The 14,904-nt window shown below is 46.2% G+C and overlaps 1 protein-coding gene across 1 annotated transcript in view; it reads left to right on the top strand.

The window, feature by feature from the left end:
- The window catches only part of Smarcal1 (SWI/SNF related, matrix associated, actin dependent regulator of chromatin, subfamily a like 1), a 45,228-nt gene extending 36,441 nt beyond the window's left edge, over positions 1-8,787 (top strand). Inside the window, 4 exon segments of the mRNA XM_059278153.1 lie at positions 1,336-1,518; positions 2,859-2,959; positions 4,173-4,269; positions 8,479-8,787. Coding sequence (XP_059134136.1) covers positions 1,336-1,518; positions 2,859-2,959; positions 4,173-4,269; positions 8,479-8,712 — 615 coding nt within the window. The 3' untranslated portion in view covers positions 8,713-8,787.
- The last annotated feature ends 6,117 nt before the right edge of the window (positions 8,788-14,904 follow it).

Below are 14,904 nucleotides of genomic sequence, written 5' to 3'. Positions count from 1 at the left end.
TCTTGAGTTTTCAGGAAACCCAAGACAATTAATTCCAAAACTATTAGAATGTATAACGGTGTAGTACAGTACTTGGATTTCAAGAAAGTACCCTAAAATAAGTTGCTTTTTAAAATGCACTGGCTAGTGCGGCAGAGCTGGCTCCACTGTTAAAAGTGCTCTACCCCTGAGCTACATTCCCAGTCCTAGTCCCCTTTTTCCCTTTTTAAAAATCTGTGCATTGTCTCACTGAGCTGACCAGACAGTCTTGACCCTGTGATCCATCTGTCTCAGCCTTCCAGACAGCTGGGTTACAGACCTGCACAACTTGATCGAATTTTGTTTTTAAAGGGAACCTTAGCTGTTCCCTTTTAAAGGACATCTCAGAGAATAAGCAGAAGTATGGAAGGCAACTCTGAACAAGAACAGCAGCATTGAAAGACTTGACCCTGGACATCGTCTGTCACAATATATAATGTACACATCATTAACACTGAATCATGTAGTCCAACAGTTGGAAAGCATATAACCAAGGAATCATTTAGTTTATTCAGTAAATAACTTTTGGGTAGCTGCCTGTGTACTTGAAGCAAGGAGAGGAATTAGATGAATCTTTACCTTACTGTTTATAGTATTAAATTGTGGGTGTTGGATCTCTCCTTCCATGTGTGGTCTTGGGATCAAACTCAGCTTGGCAGACTTGGCAGCAAGCGACTTTACCCACTGAACCATCTAATCAGGAAAACTAAGATACCTCTATATAAGATATCTTAGATATAAGAGAACGTGCTAGGGAGACTAAAAGCACACTGTATGACGTATAAACATGGTAGTTACGTTCAAAAACAACACTGGTTCCTAGTGGAAAGGTGAAAGAGGTCATAGCAATGGCTGTTTAAGAAAATTCAGTTCCACTAGTAACTGAGTTCATAAAACAGAGGATGTGTGCTTTTTTTTATTTTCTTGAGACAAGCTCTTGCTATGTAGTTCTGTGAGTTCGAAGTCAGCCTGGTCTACAGAGCTAGTTCTAGGACAGCCGAGACTACACAGAGAAACCCTGTCTCGAAAAACCAAAAAAAAAGTCAGCATCCTGGTGGTAATACTCTTCTATACTTTGACAGAAGGCATGAGAAACTCAGTACCATGTACAGAAGGTCTGTCTGTATTGTTTCTTAGGACGGTATGTGGTTATACAATCGTAGCAGTCCAGCCTTCCATTTTATGAAAGGAGAGACAGCCCTGAAGGCAGAGGGTTGAGTACTGGGGTGCTTCTGTGTGGGGGCCCTGCCTAGACGAGCTGGCTCTGCAGCCCCCAATACCTTTGCAGCTCACCTTGGTTTCCTCGGTGTCACACAGCAGGTTCAGAACATCCGGATTGACGGCTCCACCCCTTCAGCAGACCGCGAGGATCTGTGCCAGCAGTTCCAGCTGTCCAAAGGGCACACTGTGGCAGTGCTGTCCATCACTGCCGCCAACATGGGCCTCACCTTCTCCTCGGCTGATCTGGTGGTGTTTGCTGAGCTGTTTTGGAACCCAGGGGTAAGGGGACCTTACTTGACTGGAATCCTCCTGGGTGTTCTCGGGGCTGAGAAATACAAGGTCCATAAATGAATGGTAGAAGATTTGCTCTTGGGCCTGGGGAAGATAGCTCAGTGGTTAAGAACACTGGCTGCTCTTCTAGAGGACCCGGGTTCAAATCCCAGCACCTAAATAGTGGCTCACAGCCATGTGTAACTCCAGTCCCAGGGTGTCTATTCTGGCCTCCATGTGTACCAGGTATATATGCAGTGCACATACGTGCAGGCAAAACACTCATGCACATAAAAATACATAAATTTTAAAAAAGATGACATGCTCCGCAAGTGTTCCCCGGCACTGAGTCCTGTCTGTCTCTGTCCACTCTCACGTTGTACTTGTTTACTCCTTTCAAGTACCACAAGTCTGCAGGCCGGGTTTCAGGTCTTCACAGCAGCCTGTGGGATCATTGACTCTGTCTTACTGATGAGGAAGTCCTGGCAGAGGACTCGAAAAGTCCTAGCCTTCATCTCTCCTGTGAGAAAGCCCAAGTGGAGATCCAGGAATGTAGCACTAAACCTTTAGAGGCACTCCCCAGGCCGCCTTTGTTAACCGTCCCTGGGGGCTGTTTGCCGATGGGGGCCTCGGGTGGAGTGGCAATACCAGGTGTTTGTGCAGTGTCGTTGTGTCCTTGACGTGACTGATGACTGACGGCTGCGATGGCAGATCTCAGACTCATAAAATGACTTCTGTCTCAGAAAAAAAGTTATTTCCCCTCTAACTTTCTGACATGTTGCTTTTACTGGCTGTATATCAGCCACTGTTTTAATGATGAGTAGACTCCAAGGTTGAGGCCATCCATAAATCAGTGTCCTGGTATTAGTTATTATGGGGCTTACCAGCATATGAGCACATCCACCCCTGGTCATCATGCAGGACCCTTTTCTGGATGTGACATATCTAGATATTTGGAAGGTAACTTTAAAATTTTAGATATATTTTTATGTACATGATTATTTTGCTTACATGGATGTCACTGTACAATGTGTATGCCTGGTGCCCTTGGAGGTCAGAAGAGGGCATTACCTCCCCCTGGAACTGAGTTGTAGATGGCTATGAGCCACCTCTGTAGCCCCTGGAAGATAATTTTCCAGAGATAGAAATGGAGTGTGCCATGTTTCTGTCCTTAGCCCCTTAGTACATAGACACCAGGTCCTGAGGTCTGAGTTCCTCTCAGTTTTTCAAGAGATAGGGAAATGCTTTATAGAGGAAGCTGAGTGGGGCCTGACGGCTCGGTGCCCCTCACTGTGGTAGGATGGCTTCCCCAGGCCTTTCCTCAACTGCTTTGTTCCCTGGGCACACAGGTGCTGATCCAGGCTGAGGACCGCGTGCACCGCATCGGGCAGACAAACTCTGTGGGCATTCACTACCTGGTGGCAAAAGGCACAGCGGATGACTACCTTTGGTATGCCTGGGGGACCTGGATGAGGAGCTGAACTGAGTGACTCGGGGTGTGCTGTCTTGGCTCCTTCAGTACTTAGACTTTTGCTGAGACCAACTAGGGCTGCGTCCTGCTTCCCATGACCATGACCATGTTTACCTTCACCACTAGCATTCTTGGAGAGGTGCAGGGTAGAGGGAAAACCAGTAAGAATAAAGGGCGGTGACTCTTCCCACTGGTCCGGTGGAATTTAGTTTAGGAAACACTGTTCCCAGCTAAGACTTCCAACTTGTTAGGATGGGGACAGTGTTTTTTTCTCTTTTGTGATATGTGATATGATGGTCGCCTCTTTCAAGGCTAGACGTGAAGAACGTGGCTTATTCTGAACCAGGTGGTGCTTTGTGGCAGGGCTGCCATCCGTGTGTTTGTGTGTTGTTTGTGGTGTGGAGGATTGAGCGCAGGGCCTCACATAGACAAAGCAAGAGCTTTAGCACCCAGTCCTGTTTTATTTTTCATTTTGAGGCAGAGTCTCACTGAGTTGCCCAAGCTGGCCTTGAAGTCCCTCTGTAGCCCAGGAAAGTCTTGAACTTTGATCTTTAAGCCTCAAGACTTTGGTTTTTTGTTTTGTTTTGTTTTGAAGACAGGGTTTCTCTGTGTAACTGGCCTGGCTGGTCTGGAACTCACAGAGATCTGCCTGGTTCTGCCTCCTGAGTGCTGGGACTCAGATTCTTGTGGTGCTGAAACTACAGGTCTGCTCCACCAGACCTCATGGGTCACATTTCAGTCCTTGGAGTTTGTGTCTGCCATCTAAGTAAAAATTCCCCAGGTTCCTCAGTCCCTTTCCCTCTTCCTGATGTGAAGTTCCTCAGTGATTCCATTAGTACCCACTCTCCGTGTCTGTGTTCGGCCCTGTGACTGAGGGGCCTGACCTCTACAGTGCACTATATCAATCTGAAAGTGGATTTGGTCACTGGGCAGCTCCTAAGAGCAAACTCAAATTATTACTGTAATGAGGCAGGATTTATTTCCTAGACATCTTATGCTAGAGAGAATGTTGAACCTGGTATTATATTGGACTGCTCCAGTTGAGACAGGGCAGGTATTTCAGGAAGGGCTGAGAGATGCAAAAAAATGTGTTATAGTTACATCACAGTCCTGTAAGAATGGAGGGGGCTCACTTCATCAGTCTTCAGATTCTGGGTAGTTGTTTTCACTGCATCTCATTTCTCCACCACAGGCCTCTGATTCAAGAGAAGATTAAAGTTCTGGGGGAAGCCGGGCTTTCCGAGACCAATTTCTCAGAAATGACAGAAGCTACTGATTACCTCTACAAGGTAACACCAGCACATGACTCCTCATCGCTATATAAAGCGAGGCAGTGGGCTGGCTGCTGAGCTCTCGGGTCCGGATGGGGGAGGTGTCAATCACTTCTGTAATGGGGCCCAGGGTTGGGGTCCAGCCCCAACCTATCGAAGGGTCCTTGGAAGGGCGGAGTGAGGATTTGAGAAATAATAGGAAGAAATATAGATGTAAACGGAGAGAAAGACAGAGCTTTGGGAGGCCCTGGGTCAATACCCATCAGCCTCGAGTTTATTTCTAATGGGATTTTTTTATACTAGCAAGGGGAGAGGCAAAAGGCCTCCCCCTTTCAAGATCAAAGCACAGCATACAACCAAGTGTAGACCCTTCAAAACACCTGGTAACCACGCCCCATGGCAAAGCATCTTGTTATCAGGCCTTGAAGCATAAGACACCTGGTAGCCATGCCTTTGCACCCTATTATGCAGCCTTGGAGAGCAACGTTAACTCCGACTCTCTGACCTTGAGTCAAACCACAAGTTGGGATCTTTGTGGGTTCCCACACTTCTGGGGTGTCCTTCATCCCTGGAGCCAGAAAGGAAGGGCGGGCTTGTAGTCATTCTGTTCATCTGTGTGCCTCGCTTATGAGGAAGTGCTGGAGGTAACTTCCGCTGTTTCTCACGTGCCCTAAAGACTCCACATCCAAGGCTGAGCTGCCGTTCGTTCATCAGGCCATGAGAAAAGTAGGGAACACTCTTGATGGCCACTGTTAGGTTGTCTCCTCAGTACGACAGCAATACCCACCGCACAGCAGGGCCTCCACAAAGCTGCCCCAGCATAGTCTTATGACATGTGAAATCAGCCTGTGATAGAAGTCTTTCCACCTCAACCCACTGGTCCTCCTGTAGCATCAGCTCTCCTAAAGAGTGTGAGAGGCCAGAGAGCATCCTCCCGTGACTGGTGTACTCTGTCAGAGGTGCCCAGAGGAGGCTGCTTGGCCCTGGAGAGGATGAAGCCATCATGCCTTGCTGCTTCCCACATGGCTTGGTCCTGGAAACCTAACTGGGGTGACTAGGAAATGGAGAAAGCGCAGATACACAGACCACATACAGAATAGCTGGGTCAGGTGGGCCGTGTCAGAACCTTATGGTGTTTACTGCGTACAGCCTGAGAACGGGGCTTAGCTAGTACCGGTAGGGGCTTACGTGAGGAGCAGTCCCAGATTACACCCATCCTGGAGGAGGAAGTGCAGCTGGTAGTTTCTGCACACACCGGTCATTCGTGTGTAAGTACTCGAACTTGCACATGATGTTGGGAGGAGGCTTTGCCATCCCTCTGAGCCTCACCTGTTTGGAGGAGGCTTTGCCATTTCCGGGGGTCCCTGACGTGGCCATGTCCATGTCAGCAGCACACATTCACTCAGATTTATCTGCCACTTTCCATTCACTCAGTGCTTCCTCCGCTCTGTGTGAAGGAGATACTGTAGAGCATGTGGCTAAGACTTAAAAGTCGGAGATTCTGATCACTCATTTATTCTTAAAAAAAAAAAAAAAATCCTCCTGTGTGCGTAATTATTGGAGTAACTGGCTTTTGAGATAGACTCTCTGTCTCCCAGATAGATCTCGAACTCAAGGTCCTCCTGTCTCGGCATTCTGAGAGCTAGTGGATTATAGCACATTTAACAGACCATATTTTTGAATGTTGATGATAACTTACCCTTTTAGACAAAAACAGCAACTAAGACACACCAGTAAAACAGCCTTGCCTTTAAGCTGTGGAAGCACTCTGATTCATCTGGTGGTGACTGCGCTAAGTTAATAATGACTTTAGAAAAGAAAGAGGCTTTTTGAGGGGTCTTTCATGACAGGGTCTCCCTGTGCAGCTCTGGTTATCCTAGATCTCACTTTGTAAACCAGGCTGGCCTTAAACTCAAGAGATCTGTCTGCCTCTGCCTCCCAAGTGCTGGGACTAAAGGCGGGCGCCACCCCTGCCCAACTGAAAGAAGCTACTTCTAAAGAATTCTCATCAAATCTTTTTCTCATCCTGGCCTTTCCCTCAGAAACTTTGAATCCCTTAAAAACTGTCTCCCTAAAGTACAAGTGCAGAGTGATGTAAATGAGATTCATCAGTGTTTCTTTTGATTAAAACTTCATCAGCTTACCTACTTTTACTAGGATGAGGCTAAGAATTTCACTAACACCTGGAGAAAGAAAGCACTACCTCCTTCATGGAGACAGAAGCAAAAGGAGCTTATGTCAGTATGCTCCAAGAGCGGATGAGAGAAGAGTCATGTCCTGGAACCTGCTTCCAGTTAATTATGTGTGCTCCCGTTTGTGAGCAGTGTTGTCAGCCTCATAATCAAATGGGCGTGAGCAGGCATTTCTGCTGCTCTGGCCTGCCCTGTATAGCAACATTTCCTTTCCTTGCACTTCTTCTCAAAGGGGCCGATGAGCATATCCTTTGGGAGGGCATGTAGTGCATGCTTAATGGTCTTTACTATCACTTCCTGTTCGGAAAGGCTGGGACCTGGGGCACAGGTTAGTGGAATAGTCTGGAGTTCTTACATGTCATGCTCCCCTGATCAGTTTTCAAGGAAGTTCATCAGTGCTGAGGAATTCTGTTAAGAAATAGTGACCTAATGGTGGCGCATGCCTTTAATCCCAGCACTCGGGAGGCAGAGGCAGGCGGATCTCTGTGAGTTTGAGGCCAGTCTGGTCTACAGAGTGAGTTCCAGGAAAGGTGCAAAGCTACACAGAGAAACTCTGTCTCAAACAACAACAACAAAAACAAGAGAGAGAGAGAGAGAGAGAGAGAGAGAGAGAGAGAGAGAGAGAGAGAGAGAGAGAGAGAGAAATAGTGACCTAATTATAGAGAGCCAGAAAGCCAGGGAGTAACTTTAGACTTGAGGAGGACATAGGAGAGCCCATGACGTAACAAAGGGAGTCTTGTTGAAGGATTGCATGGGAGTACATGATACAGACGGCAAGAAGCCTGAGGCCGAAATGCAGTTGAGCTCTTGAAGTCTTTGCATATACCAAGAGTTGTGGCTCAAGTGATGAGTAACTGGAGGGGCTGGAGAGAGGACTCAGTGGTTAAGAGTGCTTACTGCTCTTCCAGAGGACCAGAGTTCGGTTCCCAGCATCACACTGGATAGCTCACAACTGCCTATAACTCCAGCTTCAGATCTGATGCCTTCCTTTGGCCTCCTTAGGTACCCACAGACATGGCACATGCACACACATGCACATAAATATTTTTTAAGTGACTTGATAAGAAAAAGTGATGTCAGGAACAAAACTGTGGAGCCAGACTTGAGGCATACTGGCGACTTCAGGCAGAGGGGTTATGAAAATGTTGGTAGATTTGTAAAGTAGGGAGAGAAGCTATATTGGGGATATAGAATTAGCCGAGAGTATATTATTACATTTATTCATCACTCTGTCCGTCTGTCTGTCCTCTCCACGGGCCATGGCACATATGTGGAGGTCAGAGACAATTCACAGGAGTTGGCTCTCGCCTTCCGTCATATGCAGTTGCTGTCAGCAGGCCTAGCCACAAGCAGTTTACACACTGAGCCATCCCCCTGGCTCAGCATTTGATTTTAAACAGTTTTATGGCTCTGTGGATTTCCACAGTGATGTTAAAAATGTGCTCCTGGACCATGAGATGGTCAGCATTGAGAGTTTAGACTCAGGAGAGCTGACTAGAGGGGTGATGGTCAGCCTGTCATGGTTGTCACTGCTGGGCCTGGCTTCAACATTGCCAACCGTGGACAGACACAGGTGGCGTGCATTTTGATCATCTGTAGCTTTAACATCAGACACAAGGGCAGGTCTCCTCTCTGAAAATGAGGTATGATATGTCATGGGAGACAAATTATAGTTTAATTCACTTCCTTTTAGAAAGACCAGGGCTTAGGAAGAAGTAAGATTCCCTGAGCTACTGTAATGAAGTGTGGATATGGAAAATTAGAACGGAAAGGAAAAAACATTCCCAACATAAATCTTACTGCGAGAGCAACCTCTCCTCTGCACCCCCCTTTTCGTTGATCTCCGACCAGAGGGCAGCGGAGAAGACCTGGGGGAGGTGGACATCTCTTCAGGTCACTGGCTTCCTGCCGCAGTCTGATGAGCACCTGCAGTTCCCTGGTTAAATAGAGTGCACCACTTTTCACCTCAGCGTGGCCGTGAGGGTCAGCGTTAGGATTAGCTTCTTCCTTTTACATTTTATGTTTTCTAATAAAGGACCCAAAACAGAAGACGATCTATGACGTGTTCCAGCAGTCCTTCGAAGAAGATGGAAATGACATGGAACTTCTGGAGGCAGCAGAGTCCTTTGACCCAGGAAGTACTTCAGGAACCTCTGGAAGTAGTTCCCAGGATCTGGGAGACTTCTTGGATGAAAACTCCTTGACAGACAGTCCACCAAAGAAAAGGAGATTTGAATTTTTTGATAATTGGGACAGCTTTACCTTTTAAAAGGGTCAAAGTAAAAAATGAAAGGAAGCATTAAAAAATCATGGGATTCATTGAAATAAAGTATTTTGTTTAAAAGCCTGTATTCCTTTTGTCGGGCAGTAGAAGAGCCCAAGGCCAGTAGGTACCAGCATTTCCCTTCCTGTGTTCCTAGTCGGCCTGCTTGGAGGCCTAATTACCTCTAGCTTTTCTGAATTAGAAAAGGAGACAGTGGCTTAGAGTGTTGTGAGGTATTCACCAGAGAAGACTGCTTGGACATGGCCAGTAGAAAGTCTTTATTAGCCAGGCTGCCGCTACACTGGGTGCTCTCAGTGTGGCCCGAGCCTTTCTGAGGATGAGCTTTTAAGCACAAAAAGCCATGTTCTGGGTTGATACACTTCAGTTAACAAGAACAGTTAGCCAGAAGCAGAACTAGAGAAGCTAAAAACCAAGATTGGTACATTTAGAGGCTTTCCCAGAACTCTGTGGACTGATGGATTAGGCCTTTGTTTTAGTTTGGGCAGGTGGTATTATCTACGTGCTGTGTTTTACAGCCTGAATGGCATTTCCATCATGGAGTCAGTTGTGCAAGGTCTGAGGGCCTGAGGTCTGAGGGCCTAAGGTCTGCCATAATTTACAGTCTTGAATAATGAAGTGCTTCCTATTACAACCCCCTTTACCTAGTTAAAATTTCAACAATTGGGGCTGGAGAGGTGGCTCAGGGATTAAGAGCACTGGCTGCTCTTCTAGAGGTTTTGAGTTCAATTCCCAGCATCCACATGGTGGCTCACAACCATCGATAATAGGATTTGATCTCCTCTTCTGGCATGTAGATATACATGCCAAGCACTGATACATAAAATATGAATAAAATTAGCCGGGCGGTGGTGGTGCACGTCTTTAATCCCAGCACTCGGGAGGCAGAGCCAGGAGGATCTCTGTGAGTTCGAGGCCAGCCTGGGCTACCAAGTGAGTTCCAGGAGAGGCGCAAAGCTACACAGAGAAACCCTGTCTCGAAAACCAAAAAAAAAAAAAAAAAAATATGAATAAAATTTTTAAAAAATTTCAACAACTACAAATATTTATTAAGCACCTCATAGTACCAGGCACTGTCCAGGATAGAAACTCGCTAAACTGAAGAAAAAGCACATGCCCTTGTGGGGTTTAGCCAACAAAAGTGGCAGCGATAGTGAGTCATCTTTCCTAATACATTCTACTTATAGACACTGAAATGCAAATTTTGATTTTCCTGTCATAAACTTATTTTGATTTTTAAAACCATCGTTAAATGTGAAAGACATTCTGAGGTCACTAACATACAAAAATGAGTGGTGTAGATACTGAGCATGCTCTGTAGTTTGCCGGCCTCTGGTTGAGCAACAAAATCCAGTAGTAATACAATACAAACCACATACCATGATTTTAACTTTTCTAGCAGATTTAGATTTAGAAGCAAAATCAGTGTATTTCTCCTAATACAGCCAACATATTAACATAAGAACTTGCGGTTTTTGAGACAGGGTTTCATGTACCCCAAGTCTGTCTCAAACTTGCTATGTAGCCAAGGATAACCTTGAACTTCTGATCCTTCTGTTTCCACCTCCCTGATGCTGGTAGTGCGCCCCCTCCCTACACACCCAGCTCATTAATGGAGACAGCAATCACTCTCTCAGGGAAAAGTCTGGAATGAGTTAAAGACCAGGAAATGAAGGAAGGGTTGGTTTTGAGAAAACTGGGAAAGGAACATTCCTTTGTCACTCACTTCTGTACCCATCTGCAGTCTGTGCTGTGTGTGTTTGGTCTCATGTGCTTTAAGAAACCTCAGGGATCCCTGCCCTGTGACCTGAGGCTGTCTCCAGGGGCATGAGACCCCGTAGGAAAACAAAAAACACAGGTTAAGACTGCTCCTTATTTTGCAAAATGGATCCATCAAGTCTGATCATCCATTTACCCTTCCACTTCCCACCAAGTCAGTCCAGGAATATCACCATTAAGTGGCTTGGAAGGGGTTAATTGGAACAGTCTAAAATACCTATTTCGATTTTGTTTTCAGATCTCAGCGTCTCAGTGAGGGAACTAACCCCAGCGAATGGCACAGCGAAGCCTGAGTCAGTCACTGGGGCACGGGGGCAGCCGGCAGTCACTTGGTTGTGCAGCGTTCTCTGCCCATGTTTCCCTTCTGCTCCCATTCAATGGATTTTATTATCAGCCACTTTTTTTTATTTAAGAATTTTTTTTCATTTTACATAGCAACCACTGTTCCCCTCCCCCGCTTCTCCTGCTGCCCCCCCCCCACCTTCCCACCCACCCCCATTTACTCCTCATAGAGGTTAAGACCTCCCTTAGGTAGTCCACACAGGCTGGCATACCAAGTTGGGGCAGGACCAAGCCCCTCCCGCCCGCATCAAAGCTGAGTAAGGCATCCCACCACAGGGCATGGGCTCTAAAAAGCCAGTTCATATAGCCAGGATAGGTCCTGGTCTCATTGCCAGGGGCCCCACAAACACATCAACCCACACAACTGTCACCCACATTCAGAGGGCCTAGTTTGGTCCCATGCAGGCTCCCCAGCTGTCAGTCCTGAGTCTGTCAGTGAGCTCCCACTAGCTTGGGTCAGCTGTCTCTCTGATTTTCCCCATCATGGTCTTGACCTCCCTTGTTCCTATAATCCCTCCTCCTCCTCTTCAACTGAACTCCAGGAGCTCGGCCAAGTGCTTGGTTGTGGGTCTCTGCATCTGCTTCCATCAGTCACTGGATGAAGGTTCTATGATGACAGTTAGGGTAGTCACCAATCTGACTACAGTTCAAGCACCCTCTCCACCATTGCTAGGAGTCTTAGCTGAGGACATCCTTGTGGGTTCCTGGGGCTTTCCCTAGCACCAGGTTCCTCCCTAACCCCATAATGTATCAGCCACTTTTCAACCCTTTCATTCTGAGGGTGAAATATAGGGAAAGTTTTTAAAACAATTTGGAGCTTAACCGAGATAAGCACTTGTGTGGACACGAGCCCAGTGTTATACTTACTCTCCAGAAGCATTGTTACTTTCAATGTTCAGCTTCATCCACCTGGGGTGAGACAGGTCAAGGTTAGTTTTTCCTGGATGACAGACAGTTATTCTCAGCACCACATATTAAAAGACTGCCCATTCAGCTGTGACTCTGGGGGGACATTCATTCACTACTATATATTTGATATAAAATTACTCTAGAAATATACATTTTAAGTAAAAAAATGAAAGTCCTAAATTCCCCCTCTCACCCCATGCTACTGCTTCTTAGAGGTAATAACTAATATAATTTGAGATGGGGGCATTTATTTTGTATATACCTAAAACTTGCTTTTAAAAACTGAGCCAAATTTGTCATGCCGAAGTGGTCCATTTCCTATGATGCACTTGTCCACTGTTACAGGTTGGTCTACCCTATCTGTCTTTAGGAGTGGCCCGTGATCCTGCCAGATGTCTTGGCCCTTTAACAAAAACTGGGTGATTTTTAAATGAATTTAAGGAGCTACAAAAGGAATGTGTGTGAATCTGTTTTGGACATGTTGATTCTCAGTGTCCAGAATTAACTGTGGAGGCCTTATAGGACCCTGGACAGGGTTGGGGATTTAGCTCAGTGGTAGAGTGCTTGCCTAGCAAGCGCAAGGCCCTGGGTTTGGTCCTTAGCTTTGAAAATAATAATAATAATTTAAAAAAGGACCCTGGACAGTCCTGTGACTCTGGGATAAGCCCTTTATAGCTCTGGCATGAGATGAGCTTATGCTTCAGATTTTTTATAAAGAAAGAACAAAACGTTGCATATGCCCCAAGAGAACCCTTTGGCTCCGCAGCTGAAAGGATCCCTCTCTGGAAGCGGCTTTGAGTTCATTATTTTAGAGGTGAAAGGTGCGCTTTGGAGTGCTTCTGAAGAATGATGTGATTGATTCAGAAAAGATCTTTACCAAGACTTGTATGGGAGCACGATGTGGTGAACATCTATAACTCATGGTCCTCTAATGGGATGGGAATTTGCCCATAAATAAGACAAATTGAGACTTTATGAGAGGCACAATTTTCTGCAGTCACTTAGAGCTGATTTTATGGGAGAGCTATTTGTATGTATATCCTCGAGCTTGCTATTTAGAGAGAATTGTTCGGTTTGATGAAATCGCTCTGAGCACGAACAATTCCCTCCTATTATGAAGTGTCTCGTTCTCAGCTTCTCTGTCGCATTCTTCCTCATGCTCTGTCTCTTCCCATCCCCTCCCTGACCCCACCAGGCCAGAGGCTGTGCCAGGGGAGGCAGTGAATCTGCTGAATGGTGATCCAGGTTAGAATAGAGACAGGGTAAACAGTTTGCTCAGCATGGCCTAGACCGCCTCAGGACCTATCCACCCAGCCACCACTGGGCTCCAGTTATGCCTGGTTAGGAAGCCCAGACGGGACAGGAAGGTCATTACAAATACTTGTTTCTGCACACCGAAGCCATCAAACATCGATCCCGTTGGTTTGCACTAATACAAATAGGTTTGGTTGTGCAGCCAGTTCACATGGAGAGTTTCCCAGAGTTACCCTGGTCCCCTTCTATGGCCTCTGCTATTCTTCCATCCGAAGCGGGCAGAAGGGACGTTGAGCCTGTCATGGAACAGAGATGCGGTGAGCACATTCCTACCCCTGTATAGGCTTCAGATCCAGTCGCGGTGACTCTGGTTGTCTTATTGTGCCCAGGCTAAAGAAATTAAGGAGACTAGAAGACAGATCCTGAAGCAAAGCAGAGAGAAGACAGGATTGAAAGGCCCTGAGAGATCTGAGACCCAGGCAGCAGCGTCTCCATAGTATAATCGCCACCACAGAGAGTCAACGGCTACTGGGACACTGGAAGCTGATTTTATCTTCCCCCTTACAGAGTGTGCGGTGTTCTGTACCGCAGAGAAAGCAAACCAATGACTTGAGTTTTCAAAGGCAGCAGGACGGCAGGAGGTCTAGACGTCGCTTACTGGCTGCGTAACTTCAGACAAATCATGAGATCTCTCTGAACCTCTAGAACACCCCACTGCCCCCCCCCATCCCACCCAGTTCTAGAGTGAGTGGATCGACCTTGGAAGGCAAGGAAATCCAAACTTGCAAAACTCTTTACAGGCCGGGCGGTGGTGGCGCACGCCTTTAATCCCAGCACTCGGGAGGCAGAGTCAGGTGGATCTCTGTGAGTTCAAGGTCAGCCTGGTCTACAGAGTGAGTTCCAGGAAAAGGCGCAAAACTACACAGAGAAACCCTGCCTTGAAAAACCGGAAAAACAACAACAACAAAAAAAAAAAAAACAAAAAAAACCTCTTTACAAACCTATCACATGATATGTAAAAGAATAAGTCCCAGTCAGCAAATATTCTTACCCTTGGTGTGCCAGGCTTTGTTAGGGCACTGGGATGCAAAGACCAACACAGCTCTGCCCTCCTTAGTTATGGTGCCCTTGAGTGGTGGTTGCAATAGACTTGGTTTGGGATGTATAGAAAACTGAGGAAATAGTCCAGATATTTTTGTATATCTTCTCACCCAATATATCAGTGAATCTACTACACTGATAGTTTAATTAATTTAATTCCATGGTTTACTCAGTTATTATGTCACCCCAGACTTCTCTTGGCATTGACAGAATCTCAAGATTTCTGAGTTTTTGATGTTCTTGACAATTTTGAGAAAGTATCAATAAAACATTTTAGGAGCCTCTCTATTAGAATGTCTGATGTTTTTCTCACAGTTAGAACGGAACTATTGGGCTGTAGAGATAATTCAGTAGATAAAGCACTTTCAAGTCTGATGACACGAGCTGGGGTCTCTAGAACCCACATAAACGCAGGGTGGACACGGTTGACTACCTGTAATTCCAGAACTAGGCAGGCGAAGACAAGAGATTCCTGAGATGAGCAGGCTACCAGAATACCTGGATTTACAAGCTCTGTGGTCAACTGGGAGACCCTACCCTAAAGAATCAAGTAGAGAATGATATTCACATGCATGCTCACACACATGTGAACATGCATATATACACATGCACACCATACCCTTGTATGCATCTCCAGAAGTATGACGGGCTATGAATTTGAGGGTTTGGAAGACCATCACATATGGCCAGCGGAGGAAGCCTTGAGTGAATGTGTAAGGAGTGGATAAGTCCTGAGTGGGTGTGTACTATTGACAGGAACCATTGCCCCAGACCCATGAGAACTGACAAAGCCTT

This window comes from Peromyscus eremicus, chromosome 13 (assembly GCF_949786415.1).
Source record: "Peromyscus eremicus chromosome 13, PerEre_H2_v1, whole genome shotgun sequence".
Taxonomy (NCBI): Eukaryota; Metazoa; Chordata; class Mammalia; order Rodentia; family Cricetidae; genus Peromyscus; species Peromyscus eremicus.
This window is presented reverse-complemented; position numbering and strand designations above follow the sequence as displayed.